This window comes from Telmatherina bonti (genome assembly GCF_933228915.1).
Source record: "Telmatherina bonti genome assembly, chromosome: 3".
NCBI classification, from domain to species: domain Eukaryota; kingdom Metazoa; phylum Chordata; class Actinopteri; order Atheriniformes; family Telmatherinidae; genus Telmatherina; species Telmatherina bonti.
Window position 1 is genome coordinate 2129145 of NC_136621.1, and position 20000 is coordinate 2149144.

Consider the following 20000-nt stretch of genomic DNA (forward strand, 5'->3'; position numbering starts at 1 on the left):
TATGCGCTGCTGGAGGGGGAGGAGGGGAGCCGGGAGAAGAAGCTACGAAATATAAGAAATGAACAACTCCATTTGGGTCGGAACGTTTGGATTGGTCAGAGTTTTTACAGATTTACTTTATTTATTGTTCATGATTACAGAATGTATAGACTACTATCAGGACGAGGAACCGCTTCACCCAGAGGAACACGTCTCTGAGAAACATTACCTACTGGAGCTTTAACGCAGAACTTCCTGCAGCTGCTGCACGTCATGCTTTACCTTTACACACACCATAATGGAGGCATTACAGCGGGGGGGGGGGGGGGGGGGAGCACGAGCTTCGGAGACAGCTGTCGGTGGTGGGACCCCACAGACCTTAAATTTTTTCCCACTTAACATGCTGCATGGGGAACAAAAGATAATCACATGACCATTTTATCTGTCCGCCCCCCTCCCTCACCTGCCACCCCCTTTCCTTCTTCCAGCTATGTAGCCTTGAGCAGCTTAGCCCCGCCCTCAGCCCAGCTTGAGGCGACGCAGTGGGCTCAGAGCTGCTGGAGGGGGCGGACGTGGAGAAGGAACCGCTGACCTCATCCCTCCCCACCACCTCCATCCCGTCCACCCTCCATCTTCACCCTGCCCCCCCCCCCCTCGCTGACACTGTGACAGGTAGAAGCATCCAGTCACCACTGCTTTGTTTGCTTTCATCATCCTGGTAGAATTTGGTTCAGAAAAGTCAAAAATGACAAAAGTTTTTTCCTTGATAGAAGCTAAAAGTTCTTTTTTCCCGATACGTAATTTTATTTTCATTCCTGACAGACGCAGATCGGAATGACAACACGGTGCCATCTGCATGCGAGGACGACGGGCAGCTGCAGAACCATGGTAAAACCTCCACCACACTCTTTGAGAGGATTCAGTCTGGAGGCAGATGTGTAGCCAGATCAGGAATTAGATTAAAGCCATCAAATCGCAATCATGACCTTGTTTCATATTAATCTCTGCTGATCTGCCGCAGCTCGACTCTGCTGCTCCCTGTTGGCCACAAAGCTTGTTATGGCACACAGATGTTCTTTTTCTAAACATATATTACCATGACTCCTTAAAAAATAGATGGAAATATGACAGTATCCTTTCTTTCCAGGGATGAACGGAGTCCAGAGTCGGGCTCAGAGTGAGAGCAGTTGTGAGTTTAGTCTCAGCCTGGAAAATGAGCTGTGGTCCAACGGCAGCAGTCCTGTTCAGCAGCCCACGTCACGCCGCTCCTCCTACAGACCACCCAGTGATACTTCAACACCACAACATGAAAAGCTGCTCCAGCAAAGGGAGAAAGCTTCCGCCATGCCTGTTGTCGACAGTCAGGATTCAGATGTTAGATTTGTGGAGAAGCAGAAAGACGCCGTGCTGTCGCAGGACTTCTGGCTCACAAGAGGAACAAAAACCATCCGAAGGGGGTCGAGAAACAAGGTGGCGCGTCGCTCATCAGACATAGGAAGCACAGGCAAAAGTAACTCAGAGTTTAAAGCTGCAGCTGGCCGAGTATCTGCTTGTTCACCAATCACAGTGCTGTACGTTCAGGGCAAGTCATCCTCCATGTCCGGCTGCCTCAACTGCTTCTCTACACCCCTGGTGAAAGACGGGCGACCAAAAGGGACCAAGTCCCCGAAAACTCTCCCCCGTGCCAGCAGCGTTATCTCCACAGCCGAGGGTTCATCGCGACGCTCAAGTGTCAGCAGCAACGGCAGGAGGACAGTCAACACTGAGCATGTGCAGATTTCAGAAGAGAACAAAGATCCAGAAGAAACATCACATCAGAGTCAAGAGCCAGAAGCAGCTACTAAAATCAGCGGCTCTGATCCCATTCCTCCTGTTAAACCTGCAAGAGATCCAGCAGCTGCTATGGAAGCAAACCACCACAAACCTCCTGTCCAGGAGTCCTTTCTGGGCTCCTCGTTCACTTTTAATTCTGTCTTTTCAAACACAATATTCAGTGATTCTGTGGTCATAACAGGACCTAGTCTGGATGTGCTTGAGTTGGACCAGACCTTCCTCTGCCCTGATCCGTCTCTGGTGCAGAACTGTCCATATGAGAGCCAGGAATTAGCAGAAAACACACCCCAAACCGTGCTCAGATCTGAAATGCAGCAGGGTCAAGACACAGAGCAAGTATCTGTGCTGGAAGGGAAGGGCCAGCTGCTCATCAGTGCATGAAAGCAGTGGTCACATCTTTGTTTTTTAACTTATTAAAATAAAACACAGTTGCTTGCAAGGCCAGTTTTCATCACATTACCATGAGAAACATTTACTGTCAAGGTTTGTTTCAATGTTGCACTTTTCATACATATACATATATATATATATATATATATATATATATATATATATATATATATATATATATATATATATATATATATATATAATATTCCAGCACAATATTGTACTTGTGACATTGTACACAAGATCAAAATGATTATGTTTTGTTAGAGTACCTTATTTCCTCATTATTAGTTTAATCATTGCCTTTATAAGTCTTGCTTGTTGCATCTGTTAATCCTTTAAGCACATTTATCTCTCTAAAACTGTTTTGTTCATTAGTTATCCTCCTCTTTTTACTTTTACACAATCTTTAACTTAATATTTTCCCCTCTTTTCTGTGTGTTTTTGTAGCCTGGACGGTGTGTTTCTGTTTATAGACAGACAGACAAATAAATAAATGTGTTATGTGTTACAAAGTGTCATCATATGATGTTTTCCAACAATAAAATAATTTAAAAAAAAAAAAACAACCTCTAAATTGTGTTTCAACTTAAATATCCTTTGTTTATTTGTTTGTTTTCTTTAACAACCTGCACCGTGTTCTCATTGGCTCGCCCAGCAGTCATGTGACATGATGCGGAAGTAGCCAAACATTGGTCGGGTCCACCTATCCTCGCGCAGCTAACCAGGGAGGTGCGCGAGCTGACCCGCTTCACGCGCCAGTTACATCCGGGTCTCGGCACCATGCTGAGCGCCGCCGCGGCTGAAAGGAACAAGGAACCCATCCTGGCGGTTCTCCGTGAGACCGTGAACACCGGAAGAGCCCTGCACGCGCTGGAGGTGTCGTCCGGTACCGGGCAACACGTGACTCACTTCGCGCGGGCTCTGCGGAATGTCACCTGGCAGCCCTCCGAGTATGACCGCCAGTCTCTGGCCAGGTACACGCAAGTTGTGCGTGGCGTGGATCACGCATCTCTGGCTTCTATCAGCTGTTTCACCATAAAACCTGTTATTTCCGTTCTCAGCATAGAAGCTTATAGAGCTCACCACAAGCTGGACAACGTGAAGCCGGCCATCCACCTGGATGCTGCTCTGCCCCCCCAGCATTGGGGAGGGATCCATCCGGACAGCCTCGACCTGGTGCTCAACATCAACATGATCCATATTTCTCCTTTGGCCTGCACAGAGGTAAGTCAGTCTGTCGACAGGTAAGTCAGTCTGCCTACGAGTGAGTCAGTCTGTCTACAGGTAGGTCCGTCTGCCTACAGGTCATTCCACCTGCCTAAGGGTAGGTCAGTCTGCCTATGGATATGTCCGTCTGCCTACAGGGTAGGTCAGTCTGCCTATGGATATGTCCATCTGCCTACAGGGTAGGTCAGTCTGCCTATGGATATGTCCATCTGCCTACAGGGTAGGTCAGTCTGCCTATGGATATGTCCATCTGCCTACAGGGTAGGTCAGTCTGCCTACAGGGTAGGTCAGTCTGTCTACCTACAGGGTAGGTCCGTCTGCCTACAGGTAGGTCCGTCTGCCTACAGGTAGGTCCGTCTGCCTACAGGTAGGTCCGTCTGCCTACAGGTAGGTCGTTCCATCTGCCTACAGGGTAGGTCGTTCCGTCTGCCTACAGGGTAGGTCGTTCCGTCTGCCTACGGGTAGGTCTGTCTGCCTACAGGTCATTCCACCTGCCTAAGGGTACGTCCGTCTGCCTACAGGTCATTCCACCTGCCTAAGGGTAGGTCAGTCTGCCTATGGATATGTCCGTCTGCCTACAGGGTAGGTCAGTCTGCCTATGGATATGTCCATCTGCCTACAGGGTAGGTCAGTCTGTCTACAGGTAGGTCGTTCCGTCTGCCTACAGGGTAGGTCCGTCTGCCTACAGGTAGGTCCGTCTGCCTACAGGTAGGTCGTTCCATCTGCCTACAGGGTAGGTCGTTCCGTCTGCCTACAGGGTAGGTCGTTCCATCTGCCTACAGGGTAGGTCGTTCCGTCTGCCTACAGGGTAGGTCGTTCCGTCTGCCTACGGGTAGGTCTGTCTGCCTACAGGTCATTCCACCTGCCTAAGGGTACGTCCGTCTGCCTACAGGTCATTCCACCTGCCTAAGGGTACGTCCGTCTGCCTACGGATATGTCCGTCTGCCTACAGGGTAGGTCAGTCGGCCTACAGGGTAGGTCAGTTTGTCTACAGGTAGGTCGTTCCGTCTGCCTACAGGGTAGGTCAGTCTGTCTACAGGTAGGTCCATCTGCCTACAGGGTAGGTCTTTCCGTCTGCCTACAGGGTAGGTCAGTCTGCCTACAGGTAGGTCCGTCTGCCTACGGGTAGGTCGTTCCGTCTGCCTACGGGTAGGTCGTTCCGTCTGCCTACGGGTAGGTCTGTCTGCCTACGGGTAGGTCCGTCTGCCTACAGGTCATTCCACCTGCCTAAGGGTACGTCCGTCTGCCTACAGGGTAGGTCGTTCCGTCTGCCTACGGGTAGGTCTGTCTGCCTACGGGTAGGTCTGTCTGCCTACAGGTCATTCCACCTGCGTACTGGTAGGTCCGTCTGCCTACAGGTCATTCCACCTGCCTAAGGGTACGTCTGTCTGCCTACGGATATGTCCGTCTGCCTACGGATATGTCCGTCTGCCTACAGGGTAGGTCTTTCTGCCTACGGGTAGGTCCGTCTGTCTACAGGTAGGTCCGTCTGCCTACAGGTAGGTCCGTCTGCCTACAGGTCATTCCACCTGCGTACTGGTAGGTCCGTCTGCCTACGGGTCATTCCAACTGCCTAAGGGTAGGTCTTTCTGCCTACGGGTAGGTCCGTCTGTCTACAGGTAGGTCCGTCTGCCTACAGGTCATTCCACCTGCCTAAGGGTAGGTCAGTCTGCCTATGGATATGTCCGTCTGCCTACAGGGTAGGTCAGTCTGCCTATGGATATGTCCATCTGCCTACAGGGTAGGTCAGTCTGCCTACAGGGTAGGTCAGTCTGTCTACCTACAGGGTAGGTCCGTCTGCCTACAGGGTAGGTCCGTCTGCCTACAGGTAGGTCCGTCTGCCTACAGGTAGGTCGTTCCGTCTGCCTACAGGTAGGTCGTTCCATCTGCCTACAGGGTAGGTCGTTCCGTCTGCCTACAGGGTAGGTCGTTCCGTCTGCCTACAGGGTAGGTCGTTCCGTCTGCCTACGGGTAGGTCGTTCTGTCTGCCTACAGGTCATTCCACCTGCCTACAGGTCATTCCACCTGCCTAAGGGTAGGTCAGTCTGCCTATGGATATGTCCGTCTGCCTACAGGGTAGGTCAGTCTGCCTATGGATATGTCCATCTGCCTACAGGGTAGGTCAGTCTGTCTACAGGTAGGTCGTTCCGTCTGCCTACAGGGTAGGTCCGTCTGCCTACAGGTAGGTCCGTCTGCCTACAGGTAGGTCGTTCCATCTGCCTACAGGGTAGGTCGTTCCGTCTGCCTACAGGGTAGGTCGTTCCGTCTGCCTACAGGGTAGGTCGTTCCGTCTGCCTACAGGGTAGGTCGTTCCGTCTGCCTACAGGGTAGGTCGTTCCGTCTGCCTACGGGTAGGTCTGTCTGCCTACAGGTCATTCCACCTGCCTAAGGGTACGTCCGTCTGCCTACAGGTCATTCCACCTGCCTAAGGGTACGTCCGTCTGCCTACAGGTCATTCCACCTGCCTAAGGGTACGTCCGTCTGCCTACAGGTCATTCCACCTGCCTAAGGGTACGTCCGTCTGCCTACAGGTCATTCCACCTGCCTAAGGGTACGTCCGTCTGCCTACAGGTCATTCCACCTGCCTAAGGGTACGTCCGTCTGCCTACGGATATGTCCGTCTGCCTACAGGGTAGGTCAGTCGGCCTACAGGGTAGGTCAGTTTGTCTACAGGTAGGTCGTTCCGTCTGCCTACAGGGTAGGTCAGTCTGTCTACAGGTAGGTCCATCTGCCTACAGGGTAGGTCTTTCCGTCTGCCTACAGGGTAGGTCAGTCTGCCTACAGGTAGGTCCGTCTGCCTACGGGTAGGTCGTTCCGTCTGCCTACGGGTAGGTCTGTCTGCCTACGGGTAGGTCCGTCTGCCTACAGGTCATTCCACCTGCCTAAGGGTACGTCCGTCTGCCTACAGGGTAGGTCGTTCCGTCTGCCTACGGGTAGGTCTGTCTGCCTACAGGTCATTCCACCTGCGTACTGGTAGGTCCGTCTGCCTACAGGTCATTCCACCTGCCTAAGGGTACGTCTGTCTGCCTACGGATATGTCCGTCTGCCTACAGGGTAGGTCTTTCTGCCTACGGGTAGGTCCGTCTGTCTACAGGTAGGTCCGTCTGCCTACAGGTAGGTCCGTCTGCCTACAGGTCATTCCACCTGCGTACTGGTAGGTCCGTCTGCCTACGGGTCATTCCAACTGCCTAAGGGTAGGTCTTTCTGCCTACGGGTAGGTCCGTCTGTCTACAGGTAGGTCCGTCTGCCTACAGGTCATTCCACCTGCGTACTGGTAGGTCCGTCTGCCTACAGGTAGGTCCGTCTGCCTACAGGTCATTCCACCTGCGCACTGGTAGGTCCGTCTGCCTACGGGTCATTCCAACTGCCTATGGGTAGGTCTTTCTGCCTACGGGTAGGTCCGTCTGTCTACAGGTAGGTCCGTCTGCCTACAGGTAGGTCCGTCTGCCTACAGGTCATTCCACCTGCCTAAGGGTAGGTCCGTCTGCCTACGGGTAGGTCTGTCTGCCTACACAGAGGGGCAACCAGGATACTGCTGTGAAATCCATGGTGAAACCTACAGACATTTTTGTGATAAGCTGATAAAGTTTTATGTTTTGGTCAAAAGACAAAGCAGTTTAATGTCAAAGATCAAAATCCTCAGCTGAAAGCCCCACTTTGTCTGGATAGGCGTGTTTGTCCTCTTCCCTGCCCGTAACGACACAAATCATGTCTGAACCTGACAATGTAAAACAGAACACACCAAACTGGGTTTCATTCATAAATACTTCTTCTGTCCTCCGTCTGCAGCTGAACCCTGGACACTTAGCAGGTTTCCTTGTTTTAAAGTGGAAATGAAACAGTCAAGCAAACTAAACTTATTTACTAGTCTCAGTCATCATCTCATCAATAATCATATTCCAAACGTGAAAAATATTAACATTTACAAGAAAACAGTAGTTTAGTTTTATCTTTTGTATCAAGAGCGCCGCCATCTTGCAGTACCGTAAACTGTGACGTCACGCGGTTGGGTGGTTCTTTGGCTGCGAGCTGAATGAATCCATTCTACCTAAAGCAGTGACACGATTAATAAGAGTGGTACAATGGAGGACCAAACTGAAAGCCGATACGCCGGGTGAGTCGAGCAGTGATGAGGAGGGACGAGGAAGATGAGGAGCCGGTGCTTCTCTATGGGGCGGAGCAGGTCGGTATGACCACCTGGTGTAGGTGTGGTTGCTGTTCTGCGATGCCCACAGTGGAGTCGATCTGCTGCCAAGAGGCTGACTTAGACCATGTCTTGTGCGGTAAATCGTGCATAACTGAATTCCGCACGTTTGATCTACTGTGCTGGGAGGTGGACGTGTTGGCGGTGGCCATGCTGTCCCTGAAGGATGTCCGAGCGGAGACACTGGAGCGTCCGGTTAACAGAAGCTAGCTGTTATAAAAGCTAGCTAATGTTAGTAATCACTGCTGGTTTAATCTCAAATAAAATAAACACTGCAGTGAAACAGTAATATAATGGAAAAGATGCAAACAATATTTCCATTTGCAATTAGCTAATAAAACGTCTAGATTTATTTTTCACCCGGCTAACGCTGCTAGCTAATGACAAGCTAAACATTAGTGCTTAGCTAACAATAACATTAGAAGCTCGTCTTATGTGTGAAGTTGTTTCCTGCTGTCTGAACATTTTTAGTGTATAAAAACTGTACTTTTTTAATTACAATAAAGTTTAAAGATTAAAAAACCCTTTAAGTTAAATTTATATTAGCTTGTTGAACAAATCCAAACAAGACTCGTGGCCAATCGTAGGCTTCTTCCTCTTCAGTGCTGCCAACCAGCGCAGAAGCACAGTTCTTTTTAGCGGAAGTTTGTGAAAATGAGCTGTTTTGCCCTCAGCCCGAACTCCATAAAACTCATTTTTACACCCGGGAGCAACGCAGTAGTGCCTCCTTCTGCCTCCTCTTCTCTTTTGGTTCACTAGTCTCCATTGTTTACTCTTGTCTCTATTAATTTGATGCGCACAACAGGACTCTCATCAGGACCGCCAAACCAACCCAGTACCCGTTTACGGTACTGCAAGATGGCGGCACTCTTGCTACAAAAGATTAAACTAAACTATGGTTTTCTTGTAAATGTTAATATTTTTCACATTTGGAATATTATTGATGAAATGATGACTTAGTCTAGTAAACAAGGTTAGTTTGCTGGACTGTTTAATTTCCACTTTAAACCTCGGTGTTGGAAATAAAGACGGTATTTCCATGAACCTTGTAACATCTCGGTGACCTTTCAAAGTGCTTTTGCACAACACAACAAATCCTAATCTGTGCAGTGGGGTTAGTGTCTAGCTCCGGGATGTTGTGATATGCGCTCCGAGAAGCTGCAGGACTAACCTGCTGACCTTCCACCGGGCAGAGGACTAGCTTTCCTCCTGATAGAACCATCCCAACAAACCCAAACCACCCATTCAGCCAGATTTCTTCTCAAGGAAGTTTAAATTAAAACAAAAGCGCTGCTAGAGAATGCTTCCAAGTGAAGTGAGCACATAACCGCAGATGAAAACGCTGCTGGATGCAAAGTGAAGGGGAAAGTTCGGATTTCCCGCCGAGGTGCAGCATATTCAGCACAACCATGTGGACGGAAGTTACGATGAAAGCGGAGAGGCTGGAAAATTCTACTGTTATTAAACTATGAGGAGGCCCAAACTGTGTTCCACTGGTGCCCTTTTCAGAGCTTTTCAGCTGGTATGGACACCGAAATATAAGATCAGCTTTATCACAGGAAAAGTCTTTTTGCTTTGTTAATAACCCAACTTCCATGCCTTTACGCTGTGATTTAGTTCTTCAGGCCACGATCTTCAGCTTTCACCGCTTAGGGTGAAGCCGCTTGGGAGGAAATCACCCCCTCCGTCTGAAGATGCAAAAATCCTCACATAATTACATATTTTATCCACCTCAGACGCCTTTCAGTCTAGAAAAAAGCTTCAGCTGCCACCGTCTGCTGTTCAGCCTCCTCTGTCCGATGTGATTCCAGCACCTAAAGACACTGCTGCTGTTTCCAGGGTTTATTCCGAGGGGCCGGGGCGCTGCTGAAGCCTCAGGGTATCCTCTTGACATACGGGGTAAGTGGTTTTACCAAACACACCTCGCCATATAATCATGGACTCTACATAACAGATGTTGTTCCTCTCAGCCTTACGCGGTGAATGGCCGGATCACCCCGCAGAGCAACGTGGACTTTGACCAAAGTCTACGGCAGAGGTGCAGCGCTCCAGCTTTTATGACTCACAGAAATGAATATATTTGTAGGGAACCAAGCTGTGAAGCTAAATGGCCTAAGAGGCCTGTGCCGTCTGTTTGAGAACACAACTTTTAATACACAAGCTTGTTTTTTACCAGATAGCTTGGCACATAATACATGCTAAGAAAAATGAAAACATTTTTAATGATCTCCTTATCTTGCAGGAACTCCGAATGGGGACTCAGAGACATCTCTCTCCTCAGTTCTCTGGCACAGAAATCTGGTTTATTCCTGGAGAAAATGGTAAATTATTGGCCCGTTGACTTTCTGTGATGTCGTCATGGGAGTACATGGGTTTCCTGATATGTAATATGTTCTTTTGCAGGTGGACATGCCAGCAAACAACAAGTGTCTGGTGTTTAGGAAGGAGAGTCTCGTCTGAGGGGTCCCGTTGGTCAGAGCGCCTCAGCTATAAGGCCAAATTAAATAAGACTCATAAATACATCGTGCCGTTTCATTCATCTAAACTGCACGGACAGATCCACTCATACTTTCATACTTTCTTTATTGCAGAGCCGAGTTAAAGGCTCCACAGTGAATGTTGCCTCTGAGCTTTATTTACCACATTACCAGCTATTATTTCCCATTTTATTTGAATTATCATTAAATAATAAATGACTTCAGCACTAAATGACTTCAGTCATTTGCTTAAGTCATGTAGTGCTTTGCAGAGAGATGAGAGGGTGTACATTACATAACATACATTACACAAAATAAGAATATTTCAATTAAAAAAAAAAAAAACCCATAATATAAAAAGTACACTAAGGAACCCAAATCATGGAGGTGACTATCTGCAGGTGTCTGTTTCTCAAGTGAAGAAGAGAATCTTTAGCTGCTTTCTTATGTCAGAGTACGAAGGCAACCCATAATGCAAAAATAGCATTTTATTTCTGGGAAGTGGAATGTAACGCGCTGCGATGGGTGTGTTTTGTAATTAAATATTAAATATCAGCTTTTTGTGGTCATTCTGATGCTTCTTTGTTTTAAAGGTAGGTGTGGCCACGTTCCCTTCATGGCTCTACCAGTCTGTACTGGGAAGTTTACAGTCCCTCGCACGTCTTTTTATCCAGAGCGTCACGCAGCTTTTTGAGTCTTCGTTCAGTTATGGCTTTAACGTAGCTGTCTGATTGGATGATGGCCATTCCATCCTGCACCATTCCCATCACTAGCAAAGGGTTTTCCTCCACTGTAATGTTGGGGCAGGGACAGCTCCAGTCTATCTTGGTGATGGTCACCTCTAGGTGCTTCGTATTGAAGAAAGTCAGGCCCATCTTTTCATCCCTCAGGACTTCTTCTAAGCTAAAGCGAGCTAAGCCAGAGTCCAGGTCCTCTACCAGCTCCGTCAGCCGGCCCACAATGGCAAAGTCGTTGCGGCACAGGCTGGGCATCATTTTCCCTCTGGTCCGACAGGTCCTGCAGGGTTTCCGTTTAGGCTGTGGACAGTTTGCCTCACACTCCTTTTTGGTGCGGAAGTTGTTGGCATTCCCATGGCAGCCGCCATAAGCAAAGGCCTGGCATTGTTTCATCAAGGAATTCCAGGTCCAGCGCGCTTCCCAGACCTTACAGGGGCCCTGAACAGCGGGCAAAGAGCAGATCCCCATCCCCTCTCTCTGGCAGGATGCTTTGCACTCTTCGTAAGTCTCAAATCGGTTGCGACTGTCATCACATCCACCGTTGTTGAAGGTCATGCAGGAGCCCAACTTGCTGTCGTAATACCAGTCGACATGACGTTCTGCGCTGCACTTTCTCAGGTCCACTTCAGCCAGACAGTCTGCTGGTGAAAACGGGCGCCCCATGGGCATCTCGGGGTCTTCAGAGAAATCGTCATCAGCCCGACGAACGACAGACAGCGGGTAGTCTGCACGTAGAACTCCTGCAGAATTCCTCGCAATACAAGCGTAGATGCCTGTGTCCCACACCTGGGCGTTGTAAATGACCAGCTGTCCGATGTTGGTGATGACCACATTGCCGTACATCTGGTCTGGTCTCATGACCAGACGTTCACGGCGATCGCTCTGCTTCTCCCACGTAACGTCGGGTCTGGGGACGCCGATGACGTCGCAGTGGAAACTGACCGTGCCTCCCACGTAGATGGACTGGTGGTGGGGGTTGGAGTACAGTGTAGGCGGCATAGGATCCTCCTGGGACGACGTTGGGGTGGGGTAAGCTGTCGTGTCTTGAGGCAGTGGGCTTGTATGAGGCCCAGCGAGGTAGAAGCGGCAGGGTATGACGGTTAAGGACACCCCCCGGATGCAGGCTTCTGCATCCATGTAGCAGCGGTTGAAATAGGTGAGGCCATCGGATGCGCAGGTGAAGTTGGGCTCCTTCTCGCAGCGGTCCTGACACTTGCAGATAGGCTGTCCGTCCCAGATGTCGCAGGTTGCTCCCTGCTGGGTGCAGACGAAGCCTTCGCAGGTAGCAGAGGAGGCGGGGGCAGCACCTTCCTTCCCCCCAGCCCTCCCCCCAGGCTGGGCGGGGGTGCCGTCAGAGAAACGTGCAGCCACGCAGCTGTTCAGGCCGCACACATTAGTGCAGCATTTTTCAAAGTCATCGCAGTCCTGGACACAGATTTTCAGTTAGTTTTCATTCTTAGTAGAAAACAAATGAAGACATTTGACATGTTTGTCGTGTTTCTGATGCGAGCAGACGCGCGTGACCTCACCTCATCCACGCGGCATTCCCTCTCGCAGGTGCTCTGCGCATCAACCCAGAGGTTGGCGTTCAGCTTGTTGGGACAAAAGCCTTCATGTTCCGCTTTGGAACCTGCCTCACCTGCGCACGACGAGAAGTCCAGAACTGTGAGGAGGGAGAGCAGCAGGAAGGCGGCGCGGAGCCCCCCCGCGGGTCTGGCTGCGCTCGGCGCGTCACGCCGCTCCGCGTCCTGCGGACGTTTCTCCTCCAGACGCCGCGGAGGGATTTTCCACAATGTTGAGGATTCCCATCCCTCCTCTGCAGGCTGGGCAGGAGGAGGACGGCTGTGGGAGGTTTTCATTAATAGTTTTCAGCCCAAACTGCAGGAAACTAGTTTCCAGTTTGCTGAAGATTAAAGTTGTTCTCCAAATCCCGCGCGCGGCGCGTTTAATCCGCGGTGTGACTTCCGGTGGTCAGATCATTGGCTGTGGAAAATATTCTCCTTTACAACAAGTAGTGCAGCAATGACCCAAATGGAGCTCCAGCAGAAGCGCGAGGAGCGCACAAAGAGCGAGGAGGACGCAGGGTGACGAGAGGGGGGGGGGGGGGGGGGTTCTCTTCCCCCCCCCGGCCAGTCTGGACCTTTATGAAGCAGCGCGCGCTGAGCATCTGGACAAACATTGTAAAAACATCAAAGAAAACGTGGAGCCTTGGATGCAGCGCGTTACCGTCGCGCGCGCGCGCACAGCTACACGTTCCAGTGAGAAAAGCGCGCGTGCATGCCACAGAGGCGCGTTTAGGAGCCGTCTTTTCCCAGGAAAACTGCTTTCATGCCAGCCGGATGTTTGCAGAACTCGGGGGAAAGTTGCCCACGGCGCAAACACGGGGCGTGTCGCGTCACGTCCACGGAAACACGCGCTTTGCGCCCTTCTTGTCTAGACATGGCTCCATTTATCACCGGCCCTCATTCACGCGCAGCTCAGCGATGCCACGGCCAGGTGGGAAGACCCCCCCTCCCGTCTTCCTTTCACTGCCACTGACCCCGCAACCTCTGCGTGACTTCTGACCGCGCTGCATTCATGCGTCCCGGTGACCCCCCCCCCCAGCTGGCCAATAGTGGATAATCAATTCAGGCGCCCCGCCCCCACGGCTTTTAATGCACTTAAGCCCCCTCAGCTAAGACCTGGACAAAGGAAGCAAAAAAGTCCCACTGAGATTACACCATGGAGCCGTAGAACCACAGAACCGTAGAACCACAGAGCCGTAGAACCAGAGCCGTAGAACCACAGAGCCGTAGAACCAGAGCCGTAGAACCACAGAGCCGTAGAACCAGAGCCGTAGAACCACAGAGCCGTAGAACCAGAGCCGTAGAACCACAGAGCCGTAGAACCAGAGCCGTAGAACCACAGAGCCGTAGAACCAGAGCCGTAGAACCACAGAACCGTAGAACCACAGAACCACAGAGCCGTAGAACCACAGAGCCGTAGAACCACAGAACCGTAGAACCAGAGCTGTAGAACCACAGAGCTGTAAAACCACAGAGCTGTAAAACCACAGAGCCGTAGAACCACAGAGCCGTAGAACCACAGAGCTGTAAAACCACAGAGCTGTAAAACCACAGAGCCGTAGAACCAGAGCCGTAGAACCACAGAGCCGTAGAACCACAGAGCTGTAAAACCACAGAGCCGTAGAACCAGAGCCGTAGAACCACAGAACCGTAGAACCACAGAACCGTAGAACCACAGAGCTGTAAAACCACAGAGCCGTAGAACCAGAGCCGTAGAACCACAGAACCGTAGAACCACAGAGCCGTAGAACCACAGAACCGTAGAACCAGAGCCGTAGAACCACAGAACCATAGAACCACAGAACCATAGAACCACAGAGCTGAAGAACCACAGAGCCGTAGAACCAGAGCCGTAGAACCACAGAACCGTAGAACCACAGAACCGTAGAACCACAGAACCGTAGAACCACAGAGCTGTAGAACCACAGAGCCGTAGAACCACAGAGCTGTAGAACCACAGAGCTGTAGAACCACAGAACCACAGAGCTGTAGAACCACAGAACCACAGAGCCGTAGAACCACAGAACCGTAGAACCACAGAGCCGTAGAACCACAGAGCCGTAGAACCACAGAGCCGTAAAACCACAGAGCCGTAGAACCACAGAACCGTAGAACCACAGAACCGTAGAACCACAGAGCTGTAGAACCACAGAGCCGTAGAACCACAGAACCGTAGAACCACAGAGCCGTAGAACCACAGAACCGTAGAACCACAGAGCCGTAGAACCACAGAGCCGTAGAACCACAGAACCGTAGAACCACAGAGCTGTAGAACCACAGAGCCGTAGAACCACAGAACCGTAGAACCACAGAACCGTAGAACCACAGAGCCGTAGAACCACAGAGCCGTAGAACCACAGAACCGTAGAACCACAGAACCGTAGAACCACAGAGCTGAAGAACCACAGAGCTGAAGAACCACAGAGCTGAAGAACCACAGAACCGTAGAACCAGAGCCGTAGAACCACAGAGCCGTAGAACCACAGAACCGTAGAACCACAGAGCTGTAGAACCACAGAGCCGTAGAACCACAGAACCATAGAACCAGAGCCGTAGAACCACAGAACCGTAGAACCAGAGCCGTAGAACCACAGAACCGTAGAACCACAGAACCGTAGAACCACAGAGCTGTAGAACCACAGAACCATAGAGCTGTAGAACCACAGAGCCGTAGAACCACAGAGCTGTAGAACCACAGAACCACAGAGATGTAGAACCACAGAGCTGTAGAACCACAGAACCACAGAGCTGTAGAACCACAGAGCCATAGAACCACAGAACCATAGAACCACAGAACCATAGAACCACAGAGCTGTAGAACCACAGAGCTGTAGAACCACAGAACCACAGAGATGTAGAACCACAGAGCTGTAGAACCACAGAACCACAGAGCTGTAGAACCACAGAGCCATAGAACCACAGAGCTGTAGAACCACAGAACCACAGAGCCGTAGAACCACAGAACCGTAGAACCACAGAGCCGTAGAACCACAGAGCTGTAGAACCACAGAGCCGTAGAACCACAGAGCCGTAGAACCACAGAACCACAGAGCTGTAAAACCACAGAGCTGTAGAACCACAGAGCCGTAGAACCACAGAGCCGTAGAACCACAGAACCACAGAGCTGTAAAACCACAGAGCTGTAGAACCACAGAGCCGTAGAACCACAGAGCCGTAGAACCACAGAACCACAGAGCTGTAAAACCACAGAGCTGTAGAACCACAGAGCCGTAGAACCACAGAGCCGTAGAACCACAGAGCCGTAGAACCACAGAACCGTAGAACCACAGAACCGTAGAACCACAGAGCTGTAGAACTGTTCACATCAAACCTTGAGACAGCAACAACCATCATGAGACAATTAAATACAGTTTCTGCTAGTTTATTGTTCTGGTCTCATTACAACAAAAAACACACACACACACACACACACACGGTGAGATTACGAAGCACATCACTAATGGAAGGAAAACTGAAATGAAACTGGATTAAAATGTTGCTAGTTTGATGTTTAAAATGTTTAAAAGTCCAGAATGCATCTTCTGTGGGAACCAGCAGCCGTTGCTACGACACACACACACACACACCGGTTGGAAAACACACCGAGCAGCAGAAGTAAAAACACGTCACAACGCCCCCCTCCCGTGTTGACGACCACACGTCACCTCGTCGCTGCAGAAGATAAGCAGTCGTACATCGTCTTACATTCATAAATACACACGGCGTACGTCAGACAGCCAGTAAACGGTAACCATGGTTACCATCCTGTGAGTTTATAAATCCACATGAAGAACCAGGATGTGAACACAAACAGACTTTGCAGCTCGTCATCTCCCAGCACAAAACCAGCTGCACCGCCGTCACCAGACACCCCACAGAGAATATTTACAGCTCCAGCTCCGGGTTAAATACCCAGAAAGCCTCCGGCACGCGACTTGTCTGTAGTGTTGACGCCGAGCGTCGTCCTCCATCCTCGGCAGCTGCTCTAGGAGATCCACTTCTACATCATCACACTGAGCCTCTGCAGTACCAACAAACATCCACAAGATGGCGCCAGTAAGCGCTACAACAACATGCAGCCACCCAGCTGTCCCAGTCAGTTCCCCATGGTCCCAGTTCACAGCCAGGGATGAAGGTCACCCGCCGCTCTCTCCTCCCGCTGCGGGATCTGTCGGAGCAACAATGGCGTCAGGACCGGCCCCTCGGAGGCAAGCACGAGTCCGCCCTACCGCTAGGATATTTTACAGTTCCCTTTGGAGGAGGACGACGAGTACTTTGGAGGACTCTGCGGAGGCCTGAAGGACTTGGAGCGTCTGAGGCTGTTAGCTTTGCTTCCACCCGAGGCCGTGTTGTTGGCCAGCGAGTAGGAGCGTCCGTGCATCATGACGGCGTTCATGCCGTTAGCCATGGAGAAGGACTTGAGGTGGGATTTGATGGCCACAGGAAGTGGCAGTTTGTCAATGAGGTGCACCGGCGTGCAGGACACGATGGAACGGCAGCACAGGTCCTGGAGGCTGAACACTAGGAGGGAAACAACAACAGGTTGTTAGACAAGTACGGTACTAAAGGTGAAACAAGGTGAGATCCTCTGAAAGCTTTCCACCACGGAGTCGATGCAGAACACACGTTAGTATCTGTCATCATTTCAGCTTGGCAGGGAGAAGCTGGAGATGCAGCCAGGACCCTGAAGTTAGTCGCTTTTATTTTGGTACAGGGGTGTGTGTGTGTGTGTGTGTGTGAGAAACAGCTCTATGCTGACGGCGTTTCGGATACTGTCCGAAACGCCGTTTTTCCTTCCTGTTTCCATCTTACAGGTTATTGGTGAAAGCGCCCCCTGCTGGATAGTTGGGTGTGTTACTGGTCATGTTTAATGCTTCTCGTCTTTAGGATTTTGCACGACTTTAAAACATTATCTTGCAGTTTCTTCAGTTTGATTTCCTTTAATTTTGCAGCAGACATTTAAAACAATCTTTTCAAAGTAAAGGTATTTCTTTAGTTTAAATATCTTAACGTTGTCTTGATGCCATTAGCTCAGAATATCAGGGTCATTCACACCAGGATCGTCCAGAACCTGCGATTTCCATAAAACTGCTGGTTTGTGTTCAAACTGCACTTAAGGGAAGCAGACCGGCCCACCTGGACAGCGGCCTGCAGCTAAAACTACCTCCACCGTGACGCTACGCCGTGACGCTACAGTGGATCAGTGTGGTTTGCGTGACACACGAGAACAATCCTCCCCTCTGAACGTTGCGTCTGCAGGATTACCTCTGTTGGGTCTCCAGAATTTCTCCATCCCATGCCTCATCAGCACGATGCGCGACAGCTCCGTGAACGACTCAATGACGTTGAAGTTGCAGAGAGGACTGACCTCGAAGAAGGTCATGCTGTTCTTCTCTGCATAAGCCCTCGCCTGCTCCGTTGGCACCTGGCGCTTGAAGGCCAGGTGAAGTCTGTTTCCCACCAGGATCCTCGGCACACCAGGAGCGTGCTGATAGAAAGAACATCGTAACGCTGTCACTCGAGGCAAACACACTCGTTTGCTTCTGGAAAATGTTGGTTTCCTCCTTTAACTCGAGTTATTTGTGCTAAACCTCAGACTAGATGATGACCATGCCTAAGGTACATGAGACATTGACATGAGCACGCTGTCGTCTTGGTGGAATTACCTCGTCAATTTCTCGTATCCAACGGTCAATCCCATCAAACGACCAGCCGTTGGTGATGTCATACACAAGCAGGATGCCCTGAGAAGTAAACACACGCATCAGACGTCGTCTGCAGCGCCTGACCACTAAACAAGAAGATACAAAGAGCCGTCGAAGCCAACTACAAGGTACAAAGTTTAGCACAATGACTGTAAACGGAGTCAGGTGCGATGGAGCAGGGATGCAGTGAAAACCTGCAGCCTCGTAGGACTGAACTGCTTCACAGCAACAGCCTGACCAGATGCTGGGAACTCTGCCTTGTAGGGGTTAAAAACTGTAAATAAAAATATTGTGAGGAACCGTGTCAGAAGTTTCCATCCAGACGTAACAGATGTGACCTCAGAGTAAGGGCTCCACGATTCTGGATAAAATGAGAATCAGGATTTTTTTTGCTGAGAGTTGAGATCAGGATTTTTTTCCAATATAAATATTTATTGCACGTATTACTGGCACATCAGCTTTGCAACAGCTGACACTGAACATAAAAACAATAAATGTCTCTCTTGTCTTCTCTTACACACACAACCTTTGAGTCATTTTAATAGGAACATTTATGAACTATAATTTTTCTGTGCATCAGGTGATGAGAGGTCAGTATGTTTCTTACAATATGAACAACAGGAGAGTTGGACATGAAGCTAGAAACTTCACACATCAATCCTTTGGTTAAATTTAATATTCTGACATTTAACAATGGAGAACAAAGTGATTTATGCACTGTGGGTCTAAAGGGATTCAGAATCTACTTTTTTAAAGTGACAGCCTATTTCAATGGCAGAAAAAAAAGACTAACAGAACAGAGTTTATTCCTAGTACTAAACATATTTAGGATGGTTTTGACTCAGCTTTTGTTTCTCCCACATTATTCCTCTCTCCTACAACGTCCATTACATTACAGCATATGGACAATTACGCGAATTAGGCGATGACGTCAGTCAGCAACTTTTAGAACAGCCAATAGCTGCTTTCTTTACTTTGGACCAGCAAAGTGACCCAAAAGAGACACTTTGGCAGAGTTACTTCATTTTGTTGTGGTTTGTTTTCTGTAGTTTTCTTACTTTTGGTTTGTTTTCAGTCAAAGTAAAACATGAACATATGTTGGCTAAAACATAACTTTAAACTCCTTACTGGACAGACAGTTTAAACTGGACATTAACAATCTAAATGGGCCGAACAGAGACAACAGAAATTATGTTAGTTTACATCCCACTCTGTAAGCCAGGCTGGGATCAGCCGTGGATTTGCACATGCACTATTTATTGTGACCGTGCACGTGGACTTGTGCAGGTGTCCTCTCTGCTCCTCTGGCCGGCTGGGAGTGCTTTATGATGGGGAGAGGCCCCCACCGCTTGTTCCCGACAGTCACTTCTAAACAAGATGTGCTTTCAAGTCAGTCGCCAAAACACCAGAAACGTCTCCAGTAACTCCAGTAAAAGTCGCTGGATTTGTCGCTGGTCGCTTTTAACAAAAAGTCGCCAGATTTAGCGAAATAGTCGCCAAGTATTTCCGACCACATGGTGTAAGGATCCGCTGTTGAGGGAGAAAGACGGAGCACTTGTTTTTAGGCAGGTGATGTCCCAGTTCGAAATGCAGTACATTCAGGGCCTTTTTTTTTTTTTAAATCGTCATTTGAAAATGAGATCGTATGAATCGAGATCACGATTTTTTAACGATTAATTGTGCAGCTCTACCTCAGAGCGCTGTGAAACTGCTGAGTCAGCGCCTTAAAGAAGCCTTACAGTGATGGTTTTAACGTGGGGAAAACGGGCTTTTCGCCACTGCGGGGGACCACGTTACAGAAACCACTCAGGGATCCTGACTTTTTAATCATGGTGTCAACGGAAGCCTGATGAACGCTGAATACGCAGACCAACATCAGG

At 49.7% G+C, this 20000-nt stretch overlaps 4 protein-coding genes across 6 annotated transcripts in view; 2 read left to right on the forward strand and 2 right to left on the reverse strand.

Annotated features, from left to right (window-relative positions):
* Nucleotides 1-2193, forward strand: part of LOC306774847 (girdin-like) — a gene marked incomplete at both ends in the record, with an annotated part of 104922 nt that extends 102729 nt beyond the window's left edge. The window contains 3 exons of the mRNA XM_079265020.1: nucleotides 523-651; nucleotides 802-867; nucleotides 1127-2193. Of these exons, the coding sequence (XP_079121146.1) occupies nucleotides 523-651; nucleotides 802-867; nucleotides 1127-2193 (1262 nt within the window). The remainder of the gene's footprint in view (nucleotides 1-522; nucleotides 652-801; nucleotides 868-1126) is intronic.
* The window catches only part of LOC306774734 (ras-related protein Rab-40C-like), a 23068-nt gene that overhangs the window by 1710 nt on the left and 1358 nt on the right, over nucleotides 1-20000 (reverse strand). Inside the window, exons 4-6 of one of the 2 annotated variants that reach the window (XR_013771834.1) lie at nucleotides 18082-18159; nucleotides 17681-17903; nucleotides 16305-16936 (exon numbers count right to left, since the gene is read on the reverse strand). Coding sequence is in view for 1 of the 2 variants with exons in the window: in XM_079264891.1 (XP_079121017.1) it covers nucleotides 16647-16936; nucleotides 17681-17903; nucleotides 18082-18159 (591 nt within the window). In the remaining variant the exon portion in view is untranslated. Of the gene's footprint in view, nucleotides 1-15787; nucleotides 16937-17680; nucleotides 17904-18081; nucleotides 18160-20000 lie in introns of those variants that run through there. The other variant, XM_079264891.1, reaches the window with a different exon arrangement.
* mettl26 (methyltransferase like 26) lies at nucleotides 2887-10669 on the forward strand. 2 transcript variants are annotated; one of them, XM_079261393.1, is made up of 6 exons: nucleotides 2887-3179; nucleotides 3267-3429; nucleotides 9476-9535; nucleotides 9607-9674; nucleotides 9879-9957; nucleotides 10040-10301. In XM_079261393.1, exons 1-6 carry the CDS (start codon nucleotides 2986-2988, stop codon nucleotides 10094-10096), a joined length of 621 nt encoding a protein of 206 aa, XP_079117519.1. In that variant the 5' UTR covers nucleotides 2887-2985; the 3' UTR covers nucleotides 10097-10301. The 2 variants fall into 2 exon arrangements, with proteins under 2 accessions (XP_079117519.1, XP_079117518.1); XM_079261392.1 differs by having other exon boundaries at nucleotides 2887-3429; nucleotides 10040-10669.
* Nucleotides 10289-12812, reverse strand: wfikkn1 (WAP, follistatin/kazal, immunoglobulin, kunitz and netrin domain containing 1). The gene is made up of 2 exons (XM_079261381.1): nucleotides 12380-12812; nucleotides 10289-12275 (listed from the first exon to the last, which is right to left on the reverse strand). Exons 1-2 carry the CDS (start codon nucleotides 12707-12709, stop codon nucleotides 10758-10760), a joined length of 1848 nt encoding a protein of 615 aa, XP_079117507.1. The 5' UTR covers nucleotides 12710-12812; the 3' UTR covers nucleotides 10289-10757.